The 16059-nt window shown below is 45.3% G+C and overlaps 1 protein-coding gene across 1 annotated transcript in view; it reads right to left on the bottom strand.

The window, feature by feature from the left end:
* Positions 1 to 421: 421 nt before the first annotated feature.
* The window catches only part of LOC124712348 (translation initiation factor IF-2-like), a 118352-nt gene continuing 102714 nt past the window's right edge, over positions 422 to 16059 (bottom strand). The window contains exon 2 of the mRNA XM_047242644.1: positions 422 to 606. Coding sequence (XP_047098600.1) covers positions 422 to 606 — 185 coding nt within the window. The remainder of the gene's footprint in view (positions 607 to 16059) is intronic.

The following is a 16059-nucleotide window of genomic DNA, read 5'->3' as shown; positions in this document are numbered from 1 at the left end:
GACTGAAACGTGTGATATCAATACATCTTTTAACTTGCGTATCACAAATGTGTTCACTATGTTTCCTATAGTAATTCGTTCTATAAAACTGAACTCAAAATTTAAAAATAGTGTTTTTGTACACTGAAACTGAAAAGCTTTCAGAAGCTCACCAGAGTCGTGAGCGGTCATGCAAGAACTCGCAAATACCTGAGCACTTATTTGCTCCATTTCGTCAAATACTCAGCTGAATATGTTTCATACTCCCACAAAACGTTACTAAAATTGCAGGGGGATAACTAAGCACCTGAAAACAGCACATGGCAGAAATTAGACGACCGTATGTTATAGATGACTGTGATCATAATACAGCCAAATATCTTTAAATTAATTCGGTTAGTGGTACTCGATATGAAGAGAAAAGTTTGTCACAGTTTTAATTTCAGTCGGAAGGACTTTCGCGGGCGAGGCTTCGCCCCGCGCCCTCGTGTCGAGTGTTCCGCGGCGTGGCGGTCTGCGGCCACACCTCTCCACAGCGGCGCGGCCGTGCTTTGTGCGGCGCGGCGCGGCGCTCTGACCTGTGCGGCACAAATGGTGAGTGACGGCCGGCCGGCCCCCTCGCGCCGTCTGTGGAGACGCCATTCACCGCGCGGCTAAATGTATCGCCCAGAGGACATTAGTCTCGGCCGCTTCGCGTCGCACCCACACCTGCCCACACGCGTCACCTGCTCCGCCTTCTCGCCCCTGCCAGCGGTCGACCGGCAGTGTTCGACGAGAGGGCTGACATAACACGAGACCTACCTCTAGAACCCAAGCGAGGACCTACTACTCTTTCCTCACTGGTGAGGCAGACTTTTTTAAAAAGTCATCAGTCTTTCGACTGGTTTGATGCTTATCTCCATCTCATCTCTACGTAGCTATCACGCTTAGCGCACAGTGCCTGGAAAAAAAGAAGCGAAGCACCAAGAAGGAGGGGAGGGAAAGAAATGAATCTTCACAGATGGAGAGAGTAGGTGATATTATAACAAAATCGAGTGAAATTTATATGGAACATGTGTAAGTAGGCTGTTTAGGTTTTTATGTTGGTAGCGCCACGTAGCGCTCTGTATGAAAATCACTGACCGTGCTGTGTGCAGTCGGTGGTTGGTCGACACTATTGGAATATTCGCTAATGTAGCGTTGGGCGGTTGGATGTGAACAGCACGTAGCGTTGCGCAGTTGGAGGTGAGCTGCCAGCAGTGGTGGATGTGGGGACAGAGGTGCCAGAGTTTTGAGAGCGGACGATATGGACGTGTGTCCGTCACAAAGAGGAAATTTGTAAGACTAGATATCATGAACTGATAGATATATGATGACTTTTGAACATTATTAAGGTAAATACATTGTTTGTTCTCTATCAAAATCTTTCATTTGCTAACTATGCCTATCAGTAGCCAGTGCCTTCCGTAGTTGATAATCTGAAACGTCCCCTTAGAAAAATTATGAAGCCCTTGTCCGTAAACTTCTACGTTATTTGATACAAAGGCAGCTGAGTAAAACTGAACGTACTCAGACAGTTCCCTCTTTACATATTCTGATCACCACTAAACTGACACACAAAATTTTTAGCGCAACGCAAGTCCCTACAAAAGAATGGCCTTAATTAACAATAACCTATACCTTTCATGAATCACTTACCTTGCAAAAATCTTCGTTACTCGAACTACTGCAATACAGCGAGCGCCAACATTACCAGCTAGATAAAAGATTCTAACTACGAAAGGCACTAACTACTGATAGGCATAGCAAATGAAAGATTTTGATAGAGAACAAACAATATATTTGTCTTAAAATGTTCAAAAGTCATCATATATGTATCAGTTCATGATATCCAGTCTTACAAATTTCCTCTTCCTGACGGACACACGTCCAGATCGTCCGCTCTCAAAACTCTTGCGTCTCTGTCCCCACATCCACCACTGCTGGCGGCTCACCCCCAACGTGCTGTTCACATCCAACTGCCCAAAACTACAATAGCGAACATTACAACAATGTCAACCAGCCACAGACTGCACACAGCGCTGTCAATGATTTTCATACAGAGCGCTACGTCGCGTTACCAACATAAAAAACCTATGCAGCCTACTTACACATGGCAGCATGAGTCCATTTATACTCTGACGATGTACCCCACCTGGCCCGAGTGGCTGCAACGGTCGCCGGTTCGAATCCTGCCTCAGGCATGGATGTGTGTGATGTCCTTAGGTTGGTTAAGTTTAAGTAGTTCTAAGTATAGGGGACCGATGACTTCAGATTTTAAGTCCCATAGCACTTAGAGCCATTTTTTTTGGTCTGAGTACAGACACAGACAACTTTGGAAAGCGAGTCATAAAGCTGTTGTAACCTCTCCTGAGTCAAGGTGGCCAACAACTACTTTAACTGGTTCTTGGTATCCTAGATACTGGCAGTGGTATGGAGTTGACGTCCTAGCTGGTCCTACGCGTGTTCTGTCGGGGATAAAAATGGGAACTTTGTGGCCTTGAGTGTGCCTCAACATCACGCAGACAGTTCATAGAGGCATGTGCCCTTTGTGGACGAGTATTGTCGTGTTGAATAATCACGCATAGATACTGTCGCCTGAGACGTCACACATGAGGGCTCAAGCTATCCGTGACATACCGCTGTGCCACCAGAGTTCCCTCTGTTACTACCAGCTGCGACCTGAAATCTGACCCGATAGCTCCCATACCACGACTCCATGAGCAACACTGCAGCGCCTCTCCAAGACATGCATAGAATGGAACCACTCCCCAGGCCGCTATACCAAAGTCGCTGACATTCGTCATTCGAGTTAGGGCAGAACTTTGTATTGCAGTGCTCACGGCTGCCTGCGTATGCGACGGCGATTTCGTAATCCAGCTACTGCAAGTCTCTGACGCAATTGAAACAAAAAACTCTACTTCGGTACGGGCATCTTGAAAAGAAGGGTGGTGCAAGAGGGATAAATCGAGTATGGAAACCCGTTGAAGAAGGAAAAGCTATAAACTAACAACAAAACGGAAAAAAAGTAAATGAAGAGATACAAAATAGAGGTCTGCAGTATCTACATCTACGAGGGGCGTTCAGAAAGTAAGCTCCGATCGGTCGCGTAATGGAAACGACTATGAAAATCCGATAAAGCTTTGCACAGATGTGTTGGGTAGTGTCTCTAGTATAACCCCAGTTAGCATCACGTCGCTCTTCTCATTTCTGAGCTCGCAGTGAGTGCGTAAAGATGTCTGGAAAATAGTGTCTGCCGCCAAGTACGAGGGCCTGGTGAGAAATTTCGCCTGAAGCTATGCAGCTAACATTACATAACTGTCGTGCTGTTTCTTCTTCAAGACAATTCTCAGCCGCATTCTGCAGGGGCAATGAAGATGCTCCTGCATCGTTTTCAAATGGAAATGTGAGATTGCTCACAATACAGTCCGCAATTGTCTCCCCCTGAGTTTCATCTCTGGTCACATGAACCGCTGTCTTTGAAGACAACATTTTGACACAGACAACGAGGTGTAGGCCAGCGTGGAGAATTGGCGGAAAGCACTGGCGGCTGCCTTCTATGATGAGGCTATTGAAAAGTTGGTACAACGCTATGAGAAAAGTCTAAGTCAGAACGGCGACTACGTAGAGAAGTAGCTGAAAGGTGTAGCTAATTGTTACAAGTAAAACATTTCTGATGTTCACTGTGGTTTCAATTTGGCAATCAATCGGAGCTTACTTTCTGAACACGCCTCGTACATCGACATCTACATCCATACTCCGCAAGCCACCTGACGGTGTGTGGCGGAGGGTACCTTGAATACATCTATCGGTTCTCCCTTCTATTCCAGTCTCGTATTGTTCGTGGAAAGAAAAATTGTCGGTATGCCTCTGTGGGGACTAACTGTGAGGTTAGTCCCGGCGGAGGTTCGAGTCCTCCCTCGGGCGTAGGTGTGTGTGTGTGTTTGTCCTTAGGATAATTTAGGTTAAGTAGTGTGTAAGCTTAGGGAATGATGACCTTAGCAATCCCATAAGATTTCATACACACACACACACACACACACACACACATTCTTCGCGAGGGAGCAATAAATATACTGCTTGACTCCTCGGTGATGGTATGTTCTCGAAACTTCAACAAAAGCCCGTACCGAGCTACTGAGCGTCTCTCTTGCAGAGTCTTCCACTGGAGTTTATCTATCATCTCCGTAACGCTTTCGCGATTACTAAATGATCCTGTAACGAAACGCGCTGCTCTCCGTTGGATCTTCTCTATCTCAGCTATCAACCATATCTGGTACGGATCCCACACCAGTGACCAGTATTCAAGCAGAGGGCAAACAAGTGTACTGTAATCTACTTCCTTTGTTTTCGGACTGCATTTCCTTAGGATTCTTCCAAGTCAGTCTGGCATCTGCTTTACAAACGATTAATTTTATGTGGTCATTCCATTTTAAATCACTCCTAATGCCTACTCCAAGATAATTTATGGAATTGACTGCTTCCAGTTGCCGATCTGCTATATTTCAGCTAAATAGTAAAGAATCTTTCTTTCTATGTATTCTCGCACATTACACTTGTCTACATTGAGATTCTATTACCATTCCCTGCAGCAAGCGTCAATTCGTTGCAGATCCTCCTCCATTTCAGTACAATTTTCCATTATTGCAACCTCTTGATGTACTACAGCATCATCCGCCAAAAGGCTCAGTGAACTTCCGATGTTATCCACAAGGTCGTTTATATATATTGTGAATAGCAACCGTCCTACGACACTCCCCTGCGGCACACCTGAAATCACTCTTACTTCGGAAGACTTCTCTCCATTGAGAATGACATGCTGCGTTCTGTTATCTAGGAATTCTTCAATCCAATCACACAATTGGTCTGATAGTCCATACGTTCTTACTTTGTTTATTAAACGACTGTGTGGAACTGTATCAAACGCCTTGCGAAAGTCAAGAACACGTTACCTACCTGGGAACCCGTGTCTATGGCCCTCTGAGTCTCGTGGACGAATAGTGCGAGGTGGGTTTCACACGATCGTCTTTTTCGAAATCCATGCTGATTCCTACAGAGTAGATATCTAGTCTCCAGAAAAGTCATTATACTCGAACATAATACGTGTTCCAAAATTCTACAACTGATCGACGTTAGAAATATAGGTCTATAGTTTTGCACATCTGTTCGACGTCCCTTCTTGAAAACGGAGATGACCTGAACCCTTTTCTGATGTTCTGGAACGCTACGATCTCCTAGAGGCCTACTGTACACCGCTGCAAGAAGGGGGGCAAGTTCCTTCGCGTACTCTGTGTAAAATCGAACTGGTATCCCATCAGGTCCAGCGGCCTTTCCTCTTTTGAGTGATTTTAATTGTATCTCTATCCCTCTGTCGTGTATTTCGATATCTACCATTTTCTCATTTGTGCGACAATCTAGAGAAGGAACTACAGTGCAGTCTTCCTCTGTGAAAAAGCTTTGGGAAAAGACATTTAGTATTTCGGCCTTTAGTCTGTCATCGTTTCAGTACCATTTTGGTCACAGAGTGTCTGGCATTTTGTTTTGATTCACCTAGCGCTTTGACATAAGACCAAAATTTCTTAGGATTTTCTGCCAAGTCAGTACTTAGAACTTTACTTTCGAAATCGTTGAACGTCTTTGGCATAGCCCTCCTCACACTACATTTCACTTCGTGTAATTTTTGTTTGTCTGCAAGGCTTTGGCTATGATTATGTTTGCTGTGAAGTTCCCTTTGCTTCCGTAGCAGTTTTATAACTCCGTTGTTGTATCACGGTGGCTCTTTTCCATCTCTTACGATCTTGTTTGGCACATAGTCATCTAATGCATATTGTACGATGGTTTTGAACTCTGTCCACTGATCCTCCTTAAAAAAATTTCACTGGACTCTTTGTCCCTGCCATCCGTTATAAACGTTTGAGTCTTCCAGTCTATTTCTGGTAAATTGAAATCTCCACTCAAAACTATAACATGGTCGGGAAATCTACTCGAAATATTTTCCAAATTTTTCTTCAGGTGCTCAACCACAACAGCTGCTGAGCCAGGATGCCTATAGACACATCCAATTACCATGTTTGAGCCTGCTTTAACCGTGACCTTCACATAAATTATTTCACATTTCGGATCTCCGTCATTTTCCTTCGATACTACTGCACTTTTTGTCGCTATAAACATGCCTCCCCCTTCATTGTCCAATCTGAGTTTAGATTTTCATTCTGGTTCAGTCAACTTTCCGTCCCTAGTACTATGTGGGCATTGTGACCGTTTATTAATGAGAGCAGTTCTGAGACCTTTCTATAGACGCTCCTGCAGTTTACTATCACCACATTAATATTGTGGTTACCTGTTGCGTTTTGCCTACTACTACCTTGTCGCGTCTCAGGAAGCGTCTTGTCGGGCCTAGGGAGGGAATTCTCTAACCTAAAAACCCATATTTGCACTCCACACGTACTCCGCTACCCTTGTATCCGCTTCCTGCTTGTAGTGCACGCCTGACCTATTCAGGGGACCCTACATTTCTCCACCCGATAGCGGAGGTCGAGAAATTTGCACCCCAGATCTCCGCAGAATCGTCTGAGCCTCTGGTTTAAGCCTTCCACTCGGCTCCAAACCAGAGGACCGCGATCAGTTCTGGGAACGACACTACAAATAGTTAGCTTAGATTCCACCCCGCTAACGAGGCTTTCCGCCTTCACCAACTACGCCAACCGCCCATATGAACTAAGGATGACCTCTGAACCCAGACGTCAGCAGTCATTGGTGCCGACATGAGCAACAATTTGCGGTCGGGTGCACCCAGTGCTCTCGATCGCCGCCGGCAGGACTTCCTCCACATCTCGGGTGAGACCCCCCGGCAAGCAGACAGAGTGAACACTGGAGATTAGATGGACAAGAAGCAAAGGCAATTGAGAAGCGAGAAATGGCGACAGCTGTAGTAAACTCGTATATGTTTGCACTAATGTGTAAAACTAGGATGTAAGTAAATTCCGCATGATGTGTCACTGACAACTAACGTAGCTCGATGAAACCATAAATAGATATGCTACAGTATAGTACAGAAGGCAACTAAAAGAAATACTCATGGAGACGAACAGAAATGACACTAATTCATAATAGTTACACTGAAATTTATGATGGTTCCCTGGACATTACAAAATAGGGACATGATTCTTGATAGGGGGTAATCACTATAGACAGCAATGCATGGTCTAAAATGTCCTTCCACGCTGGCCATAAGGTTGGTAAGAAGTTCTTGTGGCAGGGCGTTCCATTCCTCCACCAGCGAGATTGACAACTGCTGGATGCAGGTGGAACCTGTGGACGTGTTACAATACGTCTCTCCAACATATTTTCAGGTGGACAATGGGGTTTAAATGGGGGAAACAGGTAGATTATTATATCGTTCCAAGACTATTCCACCTGGACTGTTCGGTGTGATCACATATTGTCAGCTGCAAACGTGAACGCAGGGCCGAGTGCAACTCTGAAAAGACCCGCATTGGGAATGATACAGTGTTACAATAACGCTGACCAGTGAGTGCCAAACATTTGGAGGTCAGTACACTCCTGCAGCATTATTCCTCCCCACACTCTTAACACTGGGACCATCAGAACGATCTTACTAGACAATGTTCGTGGGTGCATTACGTGTTCACATCTATCGACGTATGAGCGTACATCCAGCAGTGCCCATTTCCTCGACTTAAATCCCATCAAGCACGTGTGGGATGTGTTGTGGGAGATGTATTACAGCCCGTCCATATGCACCTTGACGATCCGGAAGTTGTCAAGGCTGCCGGTGGAGGAATGGAACGTCCTATCAGAACGAATCCTTACCCACGTAGCGGCCAGCATGTGAGGATGTTACAAAGCACACGTTATCGTCTGTGGTAGTCACACGTCCTGTTATTAAGAATCCCGTCCCTCCATTCGTAATGTCCAGCTGACCATCATGTGTGAGGTGTCGGTTGAGCAATTCAGCTTACCTGTGAGACGCTACTGATTCTGTCGTTAGTGATCTACAGTGATAGATAACTCCCCGTATGTTCGATCTCAAGCGCACACTGATTTGGAACTGTTGTATTTCTACGCCGAATTCGCTATGGCGTGGACTTTATAGTGCTTTGTGCGCTTTGTGAACTCAGTCCGTTACAAACTTACAGGAAAGTGTGCTCGTTTGCCTGTGATTTGGTGCACCCAGCAAAGCAAGTGACGATAAATGGTATGCCTATGTCACGAAGGACAGAAAAGGAGACACTGTGTTCCGCAGCTCTAAGGCGATGCATACTACATAAGTCCTGCAGGGAAGTCTTTGCTTATTTTTTGCGCTAAGGAGAAATGTTTTCTACTCACTCTGAGAAGAAGAGATTTCGTACTCTCCTCTCCATAACTTGCCTGGTTCTCTTAGAATGAGAATCTTGCTGGCCAGTCGCAACATACACTCCTGGAAATTGAAATAAGAACACCGTGAATTCATTGTCCCAGGAAGGGGAAACTTTATTGACACATTCCTGGGGTCAGATACATCACATGATCACACTGACAGAACCACAGGCACATAGACACAGGCAACAGAGCATGTACAATGTCGGCACTAGTACAGTGTATATCCACCTTTCGCAGCAATGCAGGCTGCTATTCTCCCATGGAGACGATCGTAGAGATGCTGGATGTAGTCCTGTGGAACGGCTTGCCATGCCATTTCCACCTGGCGCCTCAGTTGGACCAGCGTTCGTGCTGGACGTGCAGACCGCGTGAGACGACGCTTCATCCAGTCCCAAACATGCTCAACGGGGGACAGATCCGGAGATCTTGTTGGCCAGGGTAGTTGACTTACACCTTCTAGAGCACGTTGGGTGGCAAGGGATACATGTGGACGTGCATTGTCCTGTTGGAACAGCAAGTTCCCTTGCCGGTCTAGGAATGGTAGAACGATGGGTTCGATGACGGTTTGGAAGTACCGTGCACTATTCAGTGTCCCCTCGACGATCACCAGTGGTGTACGGCCAGTGTAGGAGATCGCTCCCCACACCATGATGCCGGGTGTTGGCCCTGTGTGCCTCGGTCGTATGCAGTCCTGATTGTGGCGCTCACCTGCACGGCGCCAAACACGCATACGACCATCATTGGCACCAAGGCAGAAGCGACTCTCATCGCTGAAGACGACACGTCTCCATTCGTCCATCCATTCACGCCTGTCGCGACACCACTGGAGGCGGGCTGCACGATGTTGAGGCGTGAGCGGAAGACGGCCTAACGGTGTGGGAGACCGTAGCCCAGCTTCATGGAGACGGTTGCGAATGGTCCTCGCCGATACCGCAGGAGCAACAGTGTCCCTAATTTGCTGGAAAGTGGCGGTGCGGTCCCCTACGGCACTGCGTAGGATCCTACGGTCTTGGCGTGCATCCGTGCGTAGCTGCGGTCCGGTCCCAGGTCGACGGGCACGTGCACCTTCCGCCGACCACTGGCGACAACATCGATGTACTGTGGAGACCTCACGCCCCACGTGTTGAGCAATTCGGCGGTACGTCCACCCGGCCTCCCGCATGCCCACTATACGCCCTCGCTCAAAGTCCGTCAACTGCACATACGGTTCACGTCCAAGCTGTCGCGGCATGCTACCAGTGTTAAAGACTGCGATGGAGCTCCGTATGCCACGGCAAACTGGCTGACACTGACGGCGGCGGTGCACAAATGCTGCGCAGCTAGCGCCATTCGACTGCCAACACCGCGGTTCCTGGTGTGTCCGCTGTGCCGTGCGTGTGATCATTGCTTGTACAGCCCTCTCGCAGTGTCCGGAGCAAGTGTGGTGGGTCTGACACACCGGTGTCAATGTGTTCTTTTTTCCATTTCCAGGAGTGTACTTCGCGGATTTCAACCAATGATAACTTAATAAATAGGCTAAAAACTTACCTACTCTTGCAGATTTTGCTGTGTTTCACCACTGAAGTATATCTCTCCCTTCGAGTGGCATAGAAGCCAGAAAAACTCCCCACTAACTGATTAATAGTTATGGCAATGAGAAGGCAGCCATGAATAACATGTGGGAGATCTTCGCCTCCCTCACTCCCCCACTACCAAAATAATAGCTATGAGTCAATTAGCAAACTCCTTGCTAAATTCTGAACAAATGTTTCAGCTGGCCGCCTTCAGGAATGATGGCTAGATCTGACTCTAGCAGCCTTGTGTTTTCTCTTATCCTTGAGAACTTCACCTTTGCATTCTTTTAACTTCGGGGACAATGAAGTTTTGTGATAGTTTGGTCCACCCTTCCTAGTCGCTCCTCCTGCGTTCAGTCAGCAGATCTATCTTCCCAGTGTTCACCTGTCTGAGACTTCGGCTTTCAGGAGAAGCATTTTTACGACCTGTGTGGTCCCCATAATGACTCTCGCCTTTCACCAGCTATCTATAAGCTCCAGGCTGCAGCATATTATAAGAATCCTTCACTGTACCAAAAGGAAAATAGATAGTTTTATTGAGAGTAGCAATAACTGGCTGAGCGGTGCTGCGGCTCGCGTTGATGCTGTTTGTAGGTTGATGAATTCTTCCCAGGTTATCAGCCGAGTGGTGCCTTCGTCTTGTCGCAGCGTTTCAATGAGTTTCGTACGCATCATCTTCTGGCGAAGTGTTGGGATGCTGTGTTCTGCTCTCTATTGGAGACCAGACGGTATCGTTTGGTTGGCATGGTTGCGGTTGTTTGTCTTCTTCTTGTGTTGACTGGCGCCACTCGCTTTCACAAGCATTGCCTGTCCGCTAGTGGCAGCAGCGGCGGTTATCGATATGTAGTAACTCTTGCCCTATCTTTGGGGAGACGTTATTTTTCCGGGCCATGTGAGTGGGCCAGTTCGGTTGGGAACTCAAGAGGAGCCAGGTCCGCGCAGTGCGAAAACGTTCCGGGACCGTTGGTGGCACGCATGGACTGCAGGATGGAAGGGTTGCGGTCACGAGGGTGCACGACCTCATCGTTAACCAGATCCAGCAAGCTTTAAGATGAGCGCATTTCAATCCAAGTAGAGAAACCACCATTGTGATACCTCTCCAGTGACTTGGGTTCTTGTTGCAGCTCGTAGTGTCGCCGAGGCGAAGAGCAGCGAGTACAGTGTTTTGGGAAGGCGGATCTGATTAGCTTTCCTCGACTTCTTATTACTGTTTACTGCTTTCAACTTGTTACAATTTGTTAAGTTCAATTATCGGTAATTTTTCTCGCCTGGTGGCGGCTAACGCCCCAGTTACCTGCCCTGGGGGGTTAGTATATGTAACGGTAGTGTACGTTTCCTCGCCTTGTTGCTGCTATCCGGTAAGGCGTGTAGTTTTGACAGCTTTCTTGATTGTAGGCCGGTTGGTGATTCTATTTCTCTGGTGGTAGTGGTTCCTTCTCATTCTGGGCGCTCTAAAAACAGTATTCTGTAGACGTAGTGCAGACCGCCAGTTCCGACTTTGGTGTATTGTTCCATCGTTGAATTTGGTAGCTTCAGCAAGATTATCATTAGTCATTCGTTAGACTGCCACTAGTCTGAGTTACCGTCTTGTGAAATGGATGCTACTGTTGGCAGCCTATCTCATTGTTTGCGAAAGTGTTTGTTGCCTGACTTTCTCAGAGGTCATTCCTGGAACACCATCTGTGGCCCCTTGCTTCGTGTAAGACATGTGTGTTTTAAAAGGAGGTCTGATCGCCAGTAGTTCAGTGTAACGCTCCTTCAGCCCACGCCTTCTGCGGGTACAATCTACCTCAGTACCGTTTAAGCAACTTATGTTCTGGTCCTTGTGTTTTATTATTGCATTATTTATTACAATACCTTGTAATGCCTACATTAAAGGTCATATATGTTTAGTTAATAGTTCTGGTCACCTTCTGGAAAGAATCTAGCAGTGTAGTGTTCAGTGGATGTTAAGGGTTGTGTTACAAAGTTAACCATCATATTTCACCCATTTGGTGATCAGTTGCTTGTTTTTTCAATTAAACTTGGCTATTGTATTTGCTGTTTTACAGCAGGTTTCTCAATTTTTTTTATATTATTTCACTTCTTGGCTTGTAAGGCCTGCAGCCGTGATTGTGGTCGCTTGCCTTAAAAATTCTAATTTGGTATTTGTATTTATGCAGTAAGCCTTTAAAACCTTATTTACTGCCATTCCTGGCGTCTGATGCTTTCTGCTGTATTTATAGCGACTTATCTTTAATAGTTGTAAATTGCAGTGAGTTCTTAAACAATTCTTAATCTATTGCCATTCTTGGCGCGTAAGGCCTTCAGCCGTGATTGTGGTCACTTGCCTTAAAATTCTAATTTGGTATTTTTATTTAGGCAGTAAGTCTTTAAAACCTTATTTACTGCCATTCCTGGCGTCTGATGCCTTCTGATGTGTTTTCCTATAATATTTCAATACCTAATTTGTAAGTTTCAGCGAGTTTTAAACAATTCTTAATTTATTACCGTTACTGGCGTGTAAATCCTTCTGCCCAGATCACAGTGGCTTGCTTTTAAAACATTATCTGTTGTATCTGTATTTAATGGTGATTTGCTAAATTGTAATTCACTGAAAACACTATTATTTACACAGTTGTTTATTGCTTCATTAATAACGTGTGGTATGTTTATTTATTGTTGAGTCTGGAATTACCGGTTTAAAATAAAATGTGTGTAGCTGTAAAAGGCAACCAGTGGTAACTGATTACGGCCCCGTCCACAGTTGTAACCGAATCCTGCCTTCCCTTGACTTCCAGGTTTCACTGGCACTCATCATTATTGCTAGCAGTTTTTGCGCAGTGTTAGTGATTTGATTTGAAATACACATCGAACATACACGTTGGATTACTAAACAGCTTATGACACAGCTTTGGAAAAAACCTGCCATGTAATGCATGAATGGTGGTGACTTCTGTGTAATTATTGCCTTCGAATAGAAGTGTCTTTTCTGTTCATCCTATATCGTATTCGTTTCAATTACCTCCTGTAGTATACCGTAGTAATTCTTTCTATTTGTGGTCCACGTTTCATTGAGCTATGTTACTTGGCAGTGACACATCATGCAAAAACTGCTTTCGTCCTTAAGTAACTTCCACATGATATGTCATTGACAAGTAACGTACAGAATATATGGAGTCTCTCCTAAGAGTTGCCAGGCGGATTATATTTGGTGTTTTGACAGATATTTGCGATTTGGTTCTCCAGTGTGTAGTTCGAGTCAGCCTGTACACATTCTATTCATCATTCCTTTCTTGCGATTCGCAGGGTCGACAGAAAACGTGGGTTTTCATTTTAGCACTTCTCTCATCAGTCACTTAGAAATTACCCGTAGGTTTTTTAAAATGTTTAATTAACGTGAATACAGTAGTAACATTTTCGATAAACGATTTTCCAATCCTGTTAAATATTTAAAGGCGTCACGTTGAAAACACCGACCTTGCATGCTCGACAGCGTTGTATCTGTAGACCCATGTACTGGCACTCCAGCTCACAAATGAAATAAGGAGAACATTTTGAAATGTTTAATAACATCTTGCTGACTGGTAGAAATGTAAGCGTCTTATGCTTCTAATTTTGTTTAATTCAAAAATGTCTCTTCTGTGTGATTGCTCAAAATTTTTCTTCAAGCTCCATGTTCGATACTAGTTGCTTGACAAAAAGTGAAGCACCCATAAGGGAAGGTGGAAACGGAAAGAAACTTCTCGATTGCGAAGTTATGCGACGTTATTTTAGTGATTACAAATTCGAGTCAAATGTGAAAATAACTTGGCTGTCTGAGCCTGCTTATAGTAATGACGTTGCCCTCCTCTGGCATGGATACGTGCACTGATTCGGTTAGGAAGTGTATCGTAAAGCTATTGTATCCCATCCCGAGGCAAGCTGGCCCACAGCTGGCGTAACTTCTCCTTGACATTCTGGATACTGTCAGTGAGAAGGCGTTGATGTCCGAAATGGTCCACAAGTGTTCTGCCTGGATCAAATCTCGGGATCTTGCTGACTTTGAGAGCAACATCTCGCAGATAGTTCGTTTAACATGTGTCAAGTTTGTATGAGCATTGTCCTGATGAAAAACGATACCTCAATACTGTCACGTGAGAGGTAACACATTAGGTTGCGGAATGTACGTGGCATACTGTTGTGCCATCAGTGCTCCCTGACCTGAAGTCGTATCTGATTGTTCGCCACACCGCGAGGCCAGGAGTAACACTGATTCGCCTCTCCAAAACACTGCCAGCAGAGGATCTCTCTCTGTGTCGTTGCCTTACGCTGTAACATAATCTGGGGGAGTGCAGAACAACGACATTTCTGAACATAATGCGATTCCATTCATCAGCAGTCTATGCTTGCCAGTCAGGGCACCACTGGCAATTCTGTAGTCCAGCTGTTGATAGCCTCTGACCAATGGTGTGGCGTCATACAGAATGTTGCTGAGAATCTGTCACTTGTTCTAGGATGGGATGCGCTGAATGAAGGGGTTGCAGGTACTTGGTTCACAAGACGGTGATGCTCTCTTGGGATGGTTAGAGACGGTGGACCGGACCTTCACAGCGAGTGTGCCTGCCCTCACGTTCCCATGCAGTTCAACATTGGATCATTATTACATCTGAATGTCCCAAAAAGCTGGATAGTGCTGCTAGCCTCTCACCAATGGTGTGGGGTCATGCAAAATGTTGCAGGGAATCTATCATTTGATCTCGGATGGGATGGTGCACAAGACGACGATCCTCTCTTGGGATGGTTAGAGACGGTGGACCGAACCGTCACAGCGAGTGCAGTCCATCGGATCATTGATACATCCGAATGTCCCAAAAAGCTAGACAGTGCTTGATTCGACCAGTCGGCCGAGTGGAGAGCCACAATGGGGATCCTTTCAGTCTGTCAGGTGCTGATAATGCTGTCTCGTACGAGTACGGGGCGTGTCCGTGTCACTCACAGTGCTCATACAGCATTTGAAGTTCACGACCATTATATACCCTACCATGCCTGCTAACAACACTAAACAAGAATAACAACATAATGAACTCTGTTGGCCGTTCTATGTATCACAGAGACATTTCTTCTGGGTGCCTTCATTTTTTCTGTCAGGTGGTGTAATTGTATACCCAGATTTCTCCATAAACACTAATTTCTGTTCGTGTGTTTCGATGACTACGTATGTTTACAATTGAGTTTTTTTTATAGGAAGTAACTCCTTCACAACAATCGAAAGTCTACTTAGTTGCGCCAATTTGTGCAGCGCAGTGGTGTTGTTGACTACCATTTCCGTTTGAGTATTAGCGTCAACGACCTGACAGGGACAGCTACACATCATAGTCACCAATAGTACGATATTATGCAGCAAGGATATCGCCAATGGTTCCATATTTCTGAGAGTCTATGGTTGATGCATAAAACTCTTCATAAATATTTCGTCCGAGTCAGCGGGGTGAAGGGGGGCTACGACAATAATTTTAAAAGAAAAGAAGAAGGCATTAATTAAAAGATAAGCGAAATGAGACTTCGCGCAGAGAGGGAAATTCTAACGATAGCTAACTTGTCACGGAAAGTGATTTCACCTGTCAAAGACAGTTATGTGCATTCTATATAACGTGACGAATGATGGTGCCCACGGCAGAGCACATAAAACTGTCTGAGCTTTCTACTTAGTTGCCACAGTTTCATTTCTGACGTCCCCCACACTGCATTTGTAAAGGAAATCGTTCACGGTAAAGGATGACAGCCAAAAACAGTTGCAGGATAAAAATTTATTAAAATTCTTGACCAAGGTTTCGGTACATATAAATATACCTTCATCAGAAGTAAAAAGTCCTGAACAGGAAGACACTTTCATTAGAAAAGCCTTAGCATCGGAAGTGATTTGTTTTTTCCTTTATTGTAACTTTCATCACCTGATACAGGCGAGCTGGCAGCAGCTTAATACGCTGTTCTTCAGCCTTATGGGGTACAATAATATGATATAGGTGACACAGACAATACAAAAAATGGCGGGCAAAGAAACATCGGAAGTGAGAAACACAAAAGCTTAAGTAATAGTGAAATTACCAGAGTAATACAGGCATAAAATCTTTAGTTACTTACTAAAATTACATCATGTAATGGAGAT

Source organism: Schistocerca piceifrons, chromosome 8, assembly GCF_021461385.2.
Source record: "Schistocerca piceifrons isolate TAMUIC-IGC-003096 chromosome 8, iqSchPice1.1, whole genome shotgun sequence".
Taxonomy (NCBI): domain Eukaryota; kingdom Metazoa; phylum Arthropoda; class Insecta; order Orthoptera; family Acrididae; genus Schistocerca; species Schistocerca piceifrons.
Note: the sequence above shows the minus strand (reverse complement) of the source record. Positions and strands in the feature narration are given on the sequence as shown.